This window comes from Pelodiscus sinensis, chromosome 10, assembly GCF_049634645.1.
Source record: "Pelodiscus sinensis isolate JC-2024 chromosome 10, ASM4963464v1, whole genome shotgun sequence".
Taxonomy (NCBI): Eukaryota; Metazoa; Chordata; order Testudines; family Trionychidae; genus Pelodiscus; species Pelodiscus sinensis.
Window position 1 is genome coordinate 2,092,344 of NC_134720.1, and position 16,222 is coordinate 2,108,565.

Sequence of the window (16,222 nt, forward strand, 5' to 3'; positions counted from 1 at the left end):
CCGGAAATGCTTTTAACGGAAAAGTTTTCCGTTAAAAGCATTTTCGGAAAAGCGCATCTAGTTTGGCAGGACGCTTTTCCGGAAAAGCACTTTTTCCGGAAAAGCATCCATGGCCAATCTAGACGCGCTTTTCCGCAAAAAAGCCCTGATCGCCATTTTCGTAATCATGGCTTTTTTGCGGAAAACAGTACTGTGGTGTCTACACTGGCCCTTTTGCCCGAACGGGAGCAGCATAGTATTTCCGAAAAATCACTGACGATCTTACATGAGATCATCAGTGCTTTTCTGGAAATTCAAGCAGCCAGTGTAGACAGCTGGCAAGTTTTTCCGGAAAAGCAGCTGCTTTTCCAGAAAAAGTGGCCAGTCTAGACACAGCCACTGTGTCTAGACTATATCCCTTTTCTCAAAAAAGGGATGTAAATTAGACAGTTCGAAATAGCAAATGAAGCCAGGATTTAAATTTCCCGTGTTTCATTTGCATAATGGCAGCTATGGTTTTTCTGAAAAGAGGCGTTTTGAAAGAAAAACAGCTGTTTAGACCGGGATCTTTCAAAAACAAAGATCCTGTACTCTTCAAAAAATGAGGACTGGGGTGAGACTGACTGTTCTGTAGTTCACTGGATTGTCCTCCTTCCCTTTTTAAAGATGGGCACTACATTTGCCTTTTTCCAACATCCAGGAATGTGATCTATGCCAGCAATGCCCCACTGCAATATATATTGAACAAACTGGATAATCCCTACGGGAAAGAATTAATGGGCACAAATCAGATATCCCTAAAGGGAACATACAAAAACCTGTTGGGGAGCACTTCAATCTTCCTGGGCATTCATTAATACAGTGGTCTCCAACCTTTTTAAGCATGAGATCACTTTTTTAAATTTAAGTGCAATCCAAGATCTACCTCAAACGCAAATACCTTTGCCCTGCCTCCTTTGTGACCCTTCTCCAAGACCCCTCCCCTGCTCACTCCAGTCTCCCTCCCTCCCCATCCTCCCTCTCTTTCACCAGGCAGGGGCAGTGAGTTGAGGTGCTGGCTCTGGTCTTGGATTAAGGGATTTGGAGCGTGAGAGGGGCTCTGATCTGACGTTGGGGCAGGCAGTTGTGATGTAGGAGGGGGTTCTAGGTGCAGGCAGTGGTGGGAGGGCCAGCTGAAGTGTCAGCACTTGGTGGCCTCTTGGCCAAACCAGTCAAGATCACCTGTCAGAGGCTCCAAGCTCTACCAGTAGGTCCCAATCTATTGGTTGGTGACCACTGCATTAATAGATCTTCAAGTGGCTGTTGTGTTACAGACCAATTCCGCAAGCAAAATACACAGGGAAGGACCGGAACTACAATTCATTCACAAGGTTGATCCTCATGCTAATGGATTAAATAAAGATACTGGATGGGTGGGGCATTATCAACCTACCAAACAATGAAGGTGCCAATGGTTCTTTGTCTGTATGGTATCTGCTGTTAGTACTCTTCCTCTCTAATTGACTAATGGTTTTTATCTGCCTCTTCTGACTATCCAGTCTTTAGGTGCTTATAGACCAGGGGTGGCCAACCCCCCAGGCTCCCGACCCGCATGTAGTTGCAAAGAAGATTGTGGCTCCCGACAGAACCGGGATGGAACCCAGATCCGTTTAGGTCAGCCATTCTCACGGCTGTGCCACTATGAGTTGCATGCGTGCTCACGGCCCACACCATTCTGCTCACTGTCCCCAGTGCACAGTGTCATATCCTGCAGGGGCTTCAGGACACAGGCATAATGTTGCGTGGGGGGGGGGGGGGGAAGAGAGATGCCTGGCACTGGAGAAGGAGAGAGATATCAGGAAGCAGGGGCGGTGCACATAGCATCTCGGATGCAGCGCAGTGGCTCTGGCTCCCGAGCATAATGTTGGGGGGGGGGGGGGGGAAGAGGAGGATTGGTTTACAGCGGGGGAGAGGGGAAGATATCTGGCTCTGAGGAAGGGAAGGGACAGGGGATTGGGTTGTGCATGGTGTCCCGGCCAGCTTATGCTCAAGGCCGGCCACTCTCCGCATGTTCCTCAGCGCCTGGAGAGAGACAGATGGCTATAGCAGCGGTGGTGGCTCCGGGACCCAAGAATTAGGTTAGAGCGGGAGGGAAGGGGATTGGGTTGGCGGGGATGTGCCTGGCTTTGGGGAAGGGGAGGAGTAGGAGGATTGGGTTGGGGGAGTGTGCTTGGCTTTGGGGAAAGGGAAGAGAGGGAGATTGGGTAGTGGGGGGGGGTGTCTGGCTTCGGAGAAGGGGAGGGGGACTGGGTTAGTGTAGGCTGTTCTTCCCCTCCACTAAACAGCTGGCGTGCTTCCTTAAATACCAGGTCTGTCTCACCCTTGGAGACTTTTCTCCCTGCTGCCTGCCTGTGAAGGGGGGGAGGGGAGGGAAGGAGGAAGGGAGTAGGAATCCTGGGACTTCCTGAGAAGTTGGAGCTGGCATGCAGTCCTGGGACTGACACTGACACACGCAGCAAGTGGGGAGGAAGTCCCTGACGGAGCAACAGACCAGGCATTTTAGGAAGCACACCAGCTGTTTAGGGGAGGGGAAGAGCAGCCCGTGTGCTTCCTGAGACCTGGGTACTGGCCCCAGCTGTCTCTGTCCTTTCCCCTGGCCAGACCTCCCTCCCGTGAGTACCCTGCCCCAGCACCCTGTCTGCTGCCCCCACCAACACAATTAGGACCACATTAGTGAGGCTTAGGGGATTTGGGAGGGGTTTTTGTTATTGGATCTCACGTGTGTAACCCCAACTGACTTTTCTGTGGGTCAGTGACTCCTGACTGAAAACAGGTTCCCCGCCCCTCCCATAAATAAAGACAACGCTGAAACATTTTGTGTTTGAAAACGTTTTTTTAAAAATCAAGCCTGGCCAACAAGCCCTCAATTGGGGCCAAGACCCCTTCTGGCCACAGCATCATAACACTCTTGCACCCCGCAGACTCCTAACCTGAGCCTGTCATACACTGGAACCCCCTGTCCTGAGCCTCTCATCCCCAAACTCCTGCACCCCCACATCCCCAGTCTTCTGCCACCACACTCCTGCACCATCCACACATCACAAATCTGTGTCCTGAGCGTATCATATTCCCAGCCTCTCTGCCCTGAGCCCCTCACGACCCCAGCCCAAACTCCTGCAGCCCCACACCCACAAGCCTGTGGCTTGCTCAGCACCCCAACACTCCCCAACCCCAAAACTCTCCAGCCTGGAGCCCCCTCTCTGAGCCAGCATCCTCTTCTCTACTTCCTCCCGCACCCAAATTCCCTCCCAGAGATTGAACCTCTCACCCCTTCCCAGTGCTTTTTTTGTGAGCCACAATAGCAGTGGACACAGTGTGAAGAGCCGGGGCAAAGTTGTAGAGCACCCCCCCCCCCCAAAATGCAGGGCCACGAAGACCAGGAGAAAAGTTGTTGGCAAAAAACATGCAGAACCAGCACCTATTTTCCCCCCAGTGCGGCTCAACAACGTTGCCCCGGCTGTTCATGTTGTCTCCACTGCTAGTGTGGCTCTTCGTCTGGAATGAACAGGACAGGCCCCTCCCCCCCGCTACAGACCATGCGTTTTTACAGTTACATTCCAGCTCAGCTTTCTCCTTGTCATTTTTATACCTACTGCTTCTTCTCCCCCCCCACCTTTCCCCCACTTCTCTCCTACTTATTTTAGTCCTGGGCGGTGCCTAAGAAAGCTCAGGATACCATCTGCATGTTTCATTAGTATTTCAAGTGCTACCAGACTATCTGTTGTATTGTATTCACAGTTACTCAACAACATCAATATTACAGTAATAGGGCAAAGACTCAGGCTCATCACACAAGGTGCTATAGACACTCTCAGCAAGTGACTGGGTAAAATTTCCAAACATATGTAAAGGGACCGATTCTGAAAGGCATTAAGGCACCTCAAGGGAGCACGGATGACCACTGTCATTTTCAAAAGCAGTTACGGGCATCTGTAGGCACCAAAGGCCTGATTTTCAATGGAGCTTTGAAACCCAAAGCCAACGTGACTTTTCACAATAGGACTCAGTCTCCTAGATCACTTAGGTGCTATGGGAAACATTCCCTAAAGGACAAGACATACTTATCAAGTCATCCCCAGTGGTATTTACACCCTTGCTTTCCTACTAAATTCACTAGGCCCTCGGGAATCTGGGGAGAAGAGGTGAATTCTGAGAGGTTCTGTCCTACAAAGTCACCTGCAGACAGAAAAAAGGCTGAGTCACTGACTCAGACGAAATCTGTGTAGTGAACAATTTATTTTAGGACCAGGACCATGAGGGCTGGAAGAGTCACCTTGTTTTGCTAGATGCCGTCATTCAGTCTTGTTTTGTTACCTACGGACCACTGCCTTCTGGGCCTTGAATAAGGGCCCTGTACGTGATAGGACAGTATGTTTTGAAGAGATTTTCCATTAAGGTGTTACTTCCTGCAACCACACGCTTGTGTTCCCGGTTCATGAAGTTCCACACATGCAGAGAAAAGGAGTTGTTGAAGTCGGGGCTTTTCTCCCAGACCTGGAAGTACCGATTCCATTCTCCACAGGGGATGGGGTAGTAACGCTGAGGATGTAAGTAGGAAATGTTCTGACAGTTTATATCTTCCATGTTACGGAAACTGGTTACAGGGCACAACGCCTTGAGCCTCCTTGTCAGTAACCTGGGCCCTTGGTGGCCCCAAATGTCTCCTCTGTAGTTTTGAACAAAATCCTCCATGCAATCCCAGATGAACTTGTGATGGTGAGAAAAGCCAAAAATTGCATTGCCAGCGAACCGGACATCCTCAGCTGTAAGGAAGTTTTCCAGTGAAATAGGCCTGATGGAGATGACATCAGTATCCATGTAGATCCCACCGTTTTTCCAGATGAGTGCAAGCCTGATACCGTCAGCACTGACATGCAGCCAGTATCTTTCCTGGGCTGGATTTACCTGCAGAGTTGGAAAAGGACCACACAGATGCAATTGACACCACCTTAAAACATCTCAATACCTGCTTCTGTTAGCTATGTCCTGTATAAAACTCCCAGCTGTGTCTGTCCTAACTGTAATCCCATCCTCAATTAATAGACTTTTTCTTGTTTGGGTGTGACAGTGCTGGAAAAACGCAAGAACAGATGTAGCTTTTGTTCAGTGTCATTGTAGGAGTGTGTCCAAGGCACAAATGGTTGGAAACATCCAACCAATATAAAATACTGAGAATCTGAATCATAATAACATAAAAACGACCTTAGTGGGCAACACTCATATCTAGCCCAGTATCCTGTCTTCAGAGAGTGACTAATGCCAGGTGCTCCACGGGGAGTGAACAGAACACTGAACCGTCAAGTGATCCCTCTCCTGCCACCCATTTAAAGCTTCTGGCCGACAAAGTAGGGACACTATTCCTGCCCATATGGGCCAATAGCCATTGATGAACTTAATTTCCATGATTTTATCTACTTCCTTTTTGAACCCTGTCATAGTCCTGGCCTTCATAACATCCTCTGGCCAAAAATCCAGGTTGACGGTGCCCTGTGTGAAGAAATACTTTTTTTTTTTGGTTTAAATCTGCTGCCTGTTTTCGTTTGGTGACCCCTTCTTCTGGTGTAATAAGAAGGAGTAAATATCACTTCCTTACTGTTACTTAATGTTACTGACCTCAGTGATATCTCCCTTTAGTGGTCTCCTCCCAAAGCTGAGAATTCCCAATTTCTTCTCATGCACAATCTGTTCCCTACCCCTTCTCATTTTTGTTGCACTTTTCTGAAGTTTTTCCAATTCCAGTATATCTATTGTGATATGAGGCAACCACCTGCCATATTCAGGATGCGGGCACAGCATGGATTTATGCATTTTCTGTCTTTCTATCACTTTCCAATTGAATCCCAAGATTCTGTTTGTTTCTTGACTGCCGCTGCAGATTTTGCAGATGTCAGAGGACTATCCACAATAACCCCAAGATCTCGTTCTTGAGTGGTAAGAGCTAATTTAGTCCCCATCATTTTACTTTACCTTTTGGAGCTCTTCACCGTTTTCCTGGAGCTTAACCATCTTGAGCAGTGTTGTATTATCTGCAGAGTTTGCCACCTCACTGTTGGCCCTGATTTTCCAGTTCATTTATGACTTGTTTGAATAGAATAGGTCCCAGAACAGACTTTTGGCGGACACCAATATTTACCTCTCTCTTCTGAAAATGGCCACTGAAAATGGCCACTTATTCCTACCTATTACCACCCTTTTAATCAGTTACCAGTCCTTGAGAAGACCTTCCCTTTTATCCCATGGCCGCTAACTTTGCATAAGAGCTTTTGGTGAGGGACTTTGTCAAAGGCTTTCTGGAAATCTAAGTACACTATATCCACTGGATCCTCCTCGTTCGCATGACTGTTAGCCCACCCAAAGTATTCTAGTAGATTGGTGAGGCATTTTCCCTTAGAAAAACTGTTTACTCGTCCCCAATAAATTATGTTCATGTACATGGCTGGATATATTGTCCTTCACTATAATTTCCACCAGACAGCTGAGTACTGAAGTCAGGTTTATCAGCCTGTAATTGCTAGGACCATCTCTAGAGCCCTTTCTAAAAATTGGTGTCACATTAGCTATCCTTCAGAAGTTGAATTAAAGGATAGGTTGCAAAGTACAGTGATGAGTCCCGTGGCACCTTAAATACTAAGGGTATGTCTACACTTCCACCGTAGTTTGAACTAGAGTGGCTAATGTAGGCATTCGAACTTGCAAATGAAGCCTGGGATTTAAATATCCCAGGCTTCATTTGCATGTTCCCGGGCGCCGCCATTTTTAAATGCCCCGTAGTTCAAACTACCTGCCCGCAGCTACACGCGGCACAGACTAGGTAGTTCGAATTAAAACTCCTCTGGGCTTCATTTGCAAGTTTGAATGCCTACATTAACCACTCTAGTTAGAACTGGGGTGTCCGTATAGACATACCCGAACAAATTGACTTGGGCATAGGCTTTTGTGGGCAAAGACCCACTTCGTCAGATGCATCGTCTTTCCCCATGAAAACTTATGCCCAAATGAATTTGGGCATCTTTAAGGTGCCACAGGACTCCTTGTTTTTTTTAAAAATGCAGACTAACATGGCCACCTGGCTGACACTACAGTTAGTAAATATGAGACTTCATAGTTGAATTGCTTCAGAATTCTTGGGTGAATGCCATCTGCTGTTGGTGTCTTATTACAGTTTAACTCAACCGTTTGTTCCAAAAAACCTCCTTTAATAACACCTCAATCTGGAACAGCGCCTCAGATTTGTCACCTAAAACCTATTTGTGTCACCTATTGGTGTTTTCAAACAGTCCAAAACAAGAACTCAAAGGGGAGTGAACTCTCAAAACTAGCCTTCTGAGAGGAACTCGCTGCCCAAACTGACCTCTCAATTTCTCTCTTGCTTCTAAACCTTGTGCCCAGACATTTCTGTGATTGTCAGACACCTTCACCAAGCACTAAAGTCACGTTTTCCCAACTATAAATCCTCACTTTACATTCATGCTCACTGACATTTTTCAAATACAAAATTTATATCGACCTCTTGCATTTTTGGAAAAGAGTGTGGTTCACCATTTGGAGAAAATAGGATTGTCAGCACTGTGATGGGAATGATCCATTTGCCCTAACTCCTGCCTTCAGGAACTGTGCAATGTCCATAACAATTTCAATTGATATTTTGACTAATGCATGGCTAAGTCTCATGGAAAAAGGGGTCCACACTCGGTGTAGCACAATGACAACAGCTTCAAAACTTGAGTAAGTGTGTAAACTCTTCATTTACCTCCACTTCTACCTTGTTTAAAAAATATATTTCCCCCTTAATATTTCCTCTCACCTTATGATACCATGGGAGCAGAGGTGTATCCTGGAAAACAGTTTCCATGTGGAGAGGAAGAAGGAAGACATTCTCCATGGCAGACAGAAGAGCGAAGGCTGTGGAAGTGGAAACTGAATCTACCGTGGTGTTATTTTTCAGCCCTTTCATGAAGAAACGAACTGGTCTGTTCGGATAGGCCTTGGCAGCAGATTCTATAGAACAAGAAACCAACGGAGGAGGCTCAAGACGGTCTGTGGTCTCCACAAAGATGATGCCGCTGCTCTGGCTCACGTCATCCTCTTGCATCGGCAATGGCTCATGACTCTGCTCACATGAGTAGAGGCAGCCAGGCAGCCGGGAACGTTTATAGACAAGGACCAGGAGAAAGACAAAAGTGATCCCGAGCCCTATTTTGACCCCCTTCAACATTCTTCCTTGGACAGGGGACTCTTCATAAAAAGAAAGTCAGTGTCAGTGATTCATTGATTGTCGCTAGGACAAAATACAACAAGACATGATGTTAAATGGTGTTATTACTTTGGATTATTTCCAGGGTGGATAAAAAAAAAAAAAAAAAAAAAAAAATCAGATTTTTTAATTTAAATTGGATTTTATCGATTTTTAAAAAATCAATAAAATACAAAATGTGTATTTCAAAGTAACAGTTACAATTACATCTCGTCACAAACATGCCACATTTACATGTGCAACCCCATGAAACATGAATGAATGGCGCTAGTCTGTCCAGCTTAACTATCAGCTCTTGCTTCTTGCGAGGTCTTGGCTTTCAATTTCTGTTTCTCAGCAGACTGCAGTAACATGTGCAAAGACACGCAGGTTGGGTCAGATTGTCTGAGCCTGCGAAGGGGGCAAAGGAGTGTTAACTGGGATTGATTCGTATAAGGGTGGGGATTGGGTTTGTCCTGGGGCTGGAGATTTGCATCATTCTCACCAGCACTGGGGTAGCGATGGGAAAGTGTCTGTGTCCAGCGAGAGAGGCAGGGTTCCTGTGCCCATGGTTTCAGCAGGAACAGACTAAACCTATTGAATAGAGAGCAGCTGTCTACCCAGCAGCACCCAGGCGCCCGTGGGTGTGAGAGGGCTAGAGTCGGAAGAGAGTGAGGTGCCCAGAGGCGTATCCCTCTCATCTCCAGTGCTGTCTTGGCCTGTTGATGGGAGGGGCTGTGGATTTACCTCAGAGGTGGGTGTGGGAGTTGCAGGAGGCCTGTCTTGGGGTGAGCCCCACTTCCCTCAGACAAAACTCTTGCTGGCTGCAGACCCAACTGTGCCCTTCAGGACGTGGAGCCTAGTTCTGAAACTGCTTAGCAGGCTGCCAGCCTCCCCCAGCCTGGCAGCGAGTGACAGCCCTGCTTCCCCCACTCTACTGCCCAAAGGCAGGAATGCCTGCTCCAGCCTTCCCTGCCTGGGGACACCCCTGGTGCAGACACAAAACTGGCTTTCTCCTGGATGGAGTCAACAGGAACACGCTCGCAACTGCTCCAGCCAAGCAGGGACTCCTGGTACGGCTCCCAGGTCTCCTGGGCTGGCTGTAAAAAAATCCCCCCTTTCCTCCTCCCCACCATCTCTGTCCTTCCTCCCACCCCGGTGGGTGAGGCTGCTCCAAGCAGGATACCGTAGGCAGCCAACACTTCTGCAGCACTGCTTTCCCGCTGCTGGGGAGCACAGAGAACCAGGTTCCCACTAGACACGGGGCTTCGTAAGAGCCGGACTGGACAGGGCTCCTGGCCGAGTGCTCCGTGGCACAGTTAGGAAGGCAGCCAGCCCATCCCGGGAATGCAAAGGGCTGAGAAATACAGGTACATAAACCTAAGCAGATAAAAATCAAAGTCAATAGATAGATTCCCATGTCAGGAAGCATACTACTCAGAGAGCTGTTGGCACCTTCAATGGTCACAAACCAGCTCTACAAGCCAGATCCACAGGGAAGCCTTGGAATTACAGTTCATCTGCAAACTCAATTCACATGCTAATGGACTCAATCATGATAAAGGTTGGTTGGGATATTACGGCTATGTCTAGACTGGCATGATTTTCCGCAAATGCTTTTAACTGAAAAGTTTTTCTATTAAAAGCATTTGCGGAAAAGAGCGTCTAGATTGGCACGGACGCTTTTGCGCAAAAGCCTCCGTGCCATTCTAGACGTGGTTTTGCGCAAGAAAGCCCCAATCGCCATTTTCGTCATCGGGGCTTTTTTGCTCAAAACACTTTTTAGCTGTCTATTCTGGCCCACTTGCGCAAATATATTTGCGCAAGAGGGCTTTCCCCCCCCCCCGAACGGGAGTAGCATAGTATTTGCGCAAGAACTCTGACAATCTTACATTAGATCGTCAGTGTTCTTGTGCAAATTCAAGCAGCCAGTGTAGACAGCTGGCAAGTTTTTTCCGTAAAAGCATATGCTTTTGCAGAAACTTGCCAGTCTAGATGCAGCCTACCAGTTTAACAACCACTGAAGGTACTAACAGGTCTCTGAGTGGTATCCTTCCTGACCTGGGAATCTATCTATCTATCGACTTTGATTTTTATCTGCTTAGGTTTAAGTACCCATTCTCCAGATACTGATGCTTTGCTTCCAAACCCCTCCCTCTTTCTTCCCCCCTCCCTTCTCCTATTTATTTCAAGTGTTCACATCCCAAATTCATAATTCCAGTCATCTGAGGAAGTGGACTGTGCCCACAAAAGCTCATGATACCATCTACACATTATGTTAGTCTATAAATTGCTACCAGACTATTTGTTGTTTTTTTTCTGTCACAGACTAACTCGTATGAACTTCAGGGGTTAGCCAACAGATTGTGCAACCATATTCTGCATGGTCACATAAAAAGTCCTGTAATGTCACATTATCCCTGATACATACCCCATTGCCACCTCTGTCCACATAACTATACAAGCGACACCGTTGCAGGACTAACCCCATATGTAACATCATTAGGGGCTCATCCACCAGCACACCTCTAATATGCTATCTGCCATCCAGTGCCAGCAATGCCCCTCTGCCATGGATATTGGCCAAACCTGACTGTTTCTGCGCCAAAGGATTAATGGACCAATGGGAGACAGCTGAGCTGGAGTTCCTTTACAAATTCAAGCCCATCAATCTAGGACTGAGTAAGGGTCTTAACTGGTTAACGCACAACAAAGGCAATTTCCCCCCTTGACTTTCACATCAACTGCTGTGAATGAGTCACTTCTACCCTGACTTGATTAGCTGCATTAACACAAGTAACTTGATTCTTTTCTTGTCCATCTATATCTATATCTAATCTGCAGTAACCATCTATAATACTCACTAAACCCGTGAATTAACTGAGTACATTCTACTGCTAAATTGGGAGATATACCCACATTAGTTTATCTTGAAACATGTCTTATTAATTACTCAGATCAGAATGCCAAGTACCAATTATCAGAAACAGAAGAACATAACATGTTGGGGGAAGAGTCAGCATGCCTTATTAAAAGGGAAATCCTACCTCACCAATCTATTAGAATTCTTTGAGGGGGTCAACCACTATGTGGACCAGGATGATCAAGTAGTGACAGAGTACTTAGATTTTTCAGAAAGCCTCTGACAAGGTCCCTCACTCAAAGGCCCTTAAGCACAGTCAGCTGCTATGGGATAAAAGGGAAGGACTTCTTATGGATTGGTACCTGGTCAAAAGATAGGAAACAAAAGGAAAGAATAAATGGTCTGTTTTCAGAGTGGGGAGAAGAAAATATCAGGATCCACTTGAACTGCTACTTAGACCAATGGTGGTCAACATATTCATAAGAAACCTGGAAGAACATTGCAAATTTTGATGTGGCAGAGTTTCTAGATAATAGAAAATTAATCAAAATATGCAGTCCAAAGCTGACTGAGAAATGTTACAAAGGGAATTCACAAAATGGAGTGACTGGGGAACAAATTGGCAAATGGAATTCAGTGGTGATGTGTGAAGAAATGCACATTGTCACACAATCCTAATCACAAATAAAACTGCTGAGATCTAAATAATCTATTAGTGGTAGAGATGTAGCCGTGTTAGTCTGGGGTAGCTGAAGCATGCTTCAAATAATCTATTAGTACTCAAGAAAGTCATTGTGGATAGTGCTCTGAAAACAGCCACTAAATATGAAGCAACAGTCTAAAAAGCAAACATTGCTAGGAAGCCTTAGGAAAACAACAGATGAGACATCAAATATTATAAAGGCACAATATAAATTCATTATATGATTGCATGTTGAATACTGCAGGCTGTCTGGTTTGCCACATCTCAAAAAACAAATTAAAAGATAATTTATAATTGGGAAAAGGTTCAGAAAAGGGCAACAAAACAAGTAAGAGTCCAAAACAGTTGCAGCATGAGAAATGAAAAACTGATCAGTTTAGAAATGGGACGACCAAAGGGGGAGATGATTGAGGGGGAAAAATTCATGACTGTTTGGAGAAAGTGAATAAGAGAAAAGTTGTTTAATCCTTCATGTAATGTAAGAATCAGGGGTCATCCAATGCAATGAATAGGCAGCAGGTTTCAAACAAAAAGAGGGGAGGAACTGCCCCCTCCCCGCCCCCGCCCCTGCCATTCAGGCAGCCTGTGGAGTTCATTGCCGGGGACGTGCACAGACCAGAAGCAGAGCTGGGCTCACAAAAGAATTAGGTCGGTTCCGGGAGAGCAGGTTCCTTGCTGGCTGTTGGCCAAGAGGGTCCGGAGGGGAGCCCCGTGCTCGGAGGCGCAGGGACACACAGGCTGCCCCAAGATGGGATGGGATGATAGGACCCCTCAGCGTTGCTTTGTTCTGCTCCTGCCTTCCAACGCACCTGGCACCACCAAGGCGGAGTCCCAGGACGCTCCACTCACCTCTTGTCTGATGCCTTCCGCCGCTCAGCCTGGGGTTTAGCGCGTCAGGCCCCCTCTCCTCCACGGTTTTTTCACTGCCGCTCCCTTTCTCCCATCCTCTCTTTCGCTTTGCCCTGCAGCCCCTCACCCACTGCGGAACCAAATCTCCTCTGTTCCCTGCCCGCCAGCCCAGTCCCACAGCGCTCCCCTGCCAGGGCGCGGCTGGTCCAATCTCTCCCTCCCACAGTGACCCAAGGGTTCTGCTCATTCGCTGCCCTGCTGGGGCCGCTTCCCCAGGGCTGGGTGGGGGGACGTTCAACCCAGCAGCTCTGTTCTTTCCTCTCCACACCCTCACTGCCTGCCCTGCCCAGCTTCCTACAGCTCCTGGTTCTGGTTTAATCCGCTCCAGACGCTCCTCCCTCTATCCTGGGCGTGACCGCACTTTCTGGGCAGAAGCCTCTACGAGGCAAATTTCCTCCTTCCATGAGCCTGCTAGCATTGTTTTCTGCGTCCTGGCTCTTCCTCCAGGTGCCGGCTGTGGGATACCCCCACTCGTTTGTGTCAGCTGGATGCCACATCACAGACTCTTCCACTCCAGATGGCTACCCGTGGGAGGGGCAGGTATCGTCTCCCGTCTTTGACATAGCTAAGCGCAGAGACCCTCCCCTACTGCCCAGTGTCACCCACCCCCAGCCCAGGGCATCTCTTCATTTCTTCCCATAAGATTCCAGGTAGTGCAGGGCCACCCGAAAGGTTCATTCTATAGCTACCCCCCAGATCTCCTATCAGGGGCAGGCTGTGCAGGTAACAGGCCTACCTGGCTACCAGTCCTGTGTGAGCAGAGACCCCATGACAGTCGGAAAACAGGGCTCTGGGCTACATGCTCTGACCTAGAATGCCTGCTCTTATGTTCTTAAACTGCATGAAAGTTCTCCTGGGAGGTCCCTGGAAGTTCTGGCCTATTGGTGGAAATTCAGTCTCCATCTACCTGCAAAAATTGTACAAAATATTTCACCCAGGTCTTGTCAACAGTACTTAAATCCCCTAAGAAAAGGTGCAGCCAAAGATTGAAATCAGAACTAAGCTTGTCTGTGGGCAGATGTTTGTCTAAAAGGGGAGTGCACATGTCATCTTATGTGGGTCTAAATAGCCCCAGAACTTTGCCTTTTGGGGGCCCAGGTGTAAAACATCTGTGCCAAGGACGTGGAAAATCAGCATCTACAGTGTGTGCCTACAGGAGAGTCTGGAGGTGCCCAGAGTTCAGGAGGAACCCATGTCCTTCTATCTGCACGTCTCCTTTCAATGTCATCTGCTGATCAGTGCCCTAGACTTTGGCCTCTGGATAGGCTGTTTTTTCAAACAGGCTCCGAAGTGATCTGGGAGCTTAAAAACAATGGGCCGTGGTACTCAGGACGCCTTGTTCCCCCACTACCCTCAGGTAATGATTCAGGGAGGCAAACAGATACACAGCCCTCCCTTCGGCCTGCGTCTGGGACACACGTTCTCCCTCAGCAAGAGAGGGACACGGACCTCGTACCCGACAGCCTGGGAATGCCAGCAGCTAGACCCATGGACTGCTGTTTGTTCCCCTCGGGGGAGGGCATGACTTGGTGCCCTGGGATGGAAGGAGGGTCCAGTCGTCAAGGCCTAGCTTGGGGCTCAGAGACAAGGGCCTGTCGACGTGGCACTTCACACCACACCAGAGGGGGCGTTTAGTCCACACCAGCGTGTTCCACCCCAACAGGACTCCTCACCCTCTTCTCACTGGAATCTCCTGGTACCAACGGCACAGAAAGGATTTGGGGTCAAAAGGCTCGGGACCTGCTTCCTGATCCATCAAATGGGCTGTCTAAGCAGGCCCGCTCTTCCTTAGGGAAGGCTTGGGAGGGCCGATGTGGAGCAGAGGCCTGATGGAGATGGGGACGGGGGGGAGATGGCTCTGACAAACCAATTAATGTGCGTGTTGGTTCCCCCAGAGGCCTCGCCCCTTCTGGGAGCATCCTGCATCTTGCCTTTTGGGCCCACAGACGCTGTCAGCCCCTCCAGTCTGGGGGCAGGCTGGATTCTGCGCCAACTAACAGTGAAGTAATGAGTTCACTTCTAGTGTTGCTGGCGGGGGTCATTCCAGGCATGGGCAGCAGGTTTGGAAAATTTTTGGTGGTGCCCCATTAGCCACACACTCTGGCCCCGTTAGCCACACCGCCTGCCCCCCCATTAGCAATGCCTCCTGATCCTGACCCCCTCTCCCCGTTAGCTACGCCTCTGAAGGTAACACGCTCGGGGCAAGATGGACACATGACCAGAAGTAAAAGGTGTCACGTCACTCGTCTCGAAGGGCTTTTCCCACCATCCTCCTACCAACAGGGATTAGTTTGGCCCCCACCAAACCCCACTCGTGCAACTATCCTGCATTAACCCAATGTATGTGACATTAACTCAGGGGCAGTGAGGCTGGGGGAAGTGTTCCCTCTAAGGCTAGGTCTACACTCCCGGCATCTTGCGCAAGTACAGCCACACTGCCCGCCTGCTCTTGCGCAAGGAAATTTACAGTACGCTGTGGTAAGAGAAGGCGTCTTGCGTGGATGCTCGGCAGGGATTTCTTGCGCAAGAAACCCCTATGGCTAAAATGGTCATCGGAACTTTCTAGGCGGGCCGGGGGAAAGACCCAGCTGCAAATATTGGTGGAGCAGGGCCCCGCGGCTCTGAATATTGCTGGAGCCGGGGCACCACGAGCCCATAGAACTTGCCTCCAGGAGGTTACTCGCTCTGCCCTCGCATGCTGCGCCTTTGGCAAAGACCTTACCTGCGGCGGGGTATCTTGCGTTGGGGCGCGTCGCACTCCCGTCCGTAAGATGAGCAATAGGGAAGCCGGGTTCGGGCTGCCAGTGGAAGCCATCAGAGGGGTCTGGGCGAGCCCCTGTAAACAGCCCTTTTATCTGCCCCTCTGAGCAGCGGTTGGGCTGAGGAAGTCATGTGATCGCCCCACCTGGTTGGGTCAGAGCAGGTAATTCCCCTACAGGGTGGGGGAGGGGAGAGAGCGCCAGTTCCCGCCCAAAGGGGAGCCTATCAAACCCGGGGACGCTGCTGTCCGCGCGCCTTCGGCTGGCACGTGACTCCCCGAGAGCGAGGCGAGGCCAGGGCGGCGCGGCCCGTTAGCCGCTCCCCAGAGCCCGCCGGGCGGGGCGGGGGGCTCACTCGAGCCAGGCCCGGTCTGTCAGAGCCAGGCCCAAGCGGGGGAGCAGGGACCCCCCCCCCCCACGGCTGGGGGAAGACTGAGGCGCTTCCACCCTCCCGCCCCCTGCGGTTCCCCAGGAGCCTCCCCCGCGCCGGGCGTGACGCGCCAGCCACTGCTGCAGCCGGGCCCCCCCCCGCGCCAGGCCATGGACGCGCCCGGACACGTCAGCTGCGAATCCCCCCCCGTCTCTCACCGCTCGCCGGGGTCCGCGGGACAGGGCTCGTCGCGAGCCGCAGCCCATTGGCCGGCTCCGCAGTCCCTGCCGCTGCGAGGCAACAAGGCCCGGCCCGTTGCCATGGCAACCGCTTGTTTTCGCGGAGGGGGGTCTGCGCTGGCGGCGGC

General features: G+C 49.5%; 2 protein-coding genes across 21 annotated transcripts in view; both read right to left on the bottom strand.

The window, feature by feature from the left end:
- The window catches only part of LOC102458804 (alpha-1,4-N-acetylglucosaminyltransferase-like), a 101,755-nt gene that overhangs the window by 25,966 nt on the left and 59,567 nt on the right, over window positions 1-16,222 (bottom strand). For 2 of the 13 annotated variants that reach the window (XM_075937255.1, XM_075937248.1), the window contains exon 1: window positions 15,449-15,588. The exons of 4 other annotated variants lie outside the window; for them this stretch is intronic. The gene's annotated coding sequence lies outside the window, so the exon portion shown is untranslated. Of the gene's footprint in view, window positions 1-7,822; window positions 7,963-12,666; window positions 12,790-13,462; window positions 13,634-15,448; window positions 15,589-16,073; window positions 16,167-16,222 lie in introns of those variants that run through there. 7 more of the 13 variants (XM_075937257.1, XM_075937253.1, XM_075937256.1 and 4 more) reach the window with 5 other exon arrangements.
- On the bottom strand, window positions 1,930-16,175 carry LOC102459144 (alpha-1,4-N-acetylglucosaminyltransferase-like). Of its 8 annotated transcripts, none has more exons than XM_075937280.1 (4): window positions 16,074-16,092; window positions 11,299-11,476; window positions 7,823-8,296; window positions 1,930-4,923 (listed from the first exon to the last, which is right to left on the bottom strand). In XM_075937280.1, exons 3-4 carry the CDS (start codon window positions 8,231-8,233, stop codon window positions 4,333-4,335), a joined length of 1,002 nt encoding a protein of 333 aa, XP_075793395.1. In that variant the 5' UTR covers window positions 8,234-8,296; window positions 11,299-11,476; window positions 16,074-16,092; the 3' UTR covers window positions 1,930-4,332. The 8 variants fall into 8 exon arrangements, with proteins under 8 accessions (XP_075793395.1, XP_075793393.1, XP_025037803.2 ...); XM_075937278.1 differs by lacking the exon at window positions 16,074-16,092 and adding an exon at window positions 15,449-15,569 and having other exon boundaries at window positions 7,823-8,253; XM_025182018.2 differs by lacking the exon at window positions 16,074-16,092 and adding an exon at window positions 15,449-15,569.

Bases quoted from the DNA above. Each gene is read 5' to 3' on its own strand.
- LOC102459144 (XM_075937282.1), bottom strand. From the start codon at position 8,233: ATGTTGAAGGGGGTCAAAATAGGGCTCGGGATCACTTTTGTCTTTCTC. The intron at 4,924-7,822 runs GTGAGAGGAAAT...CCAACTCTGCAG, and splicing joins TGCTCCCATGGTATCATAAG to GTAAATCCAGCCCAGGAAAG.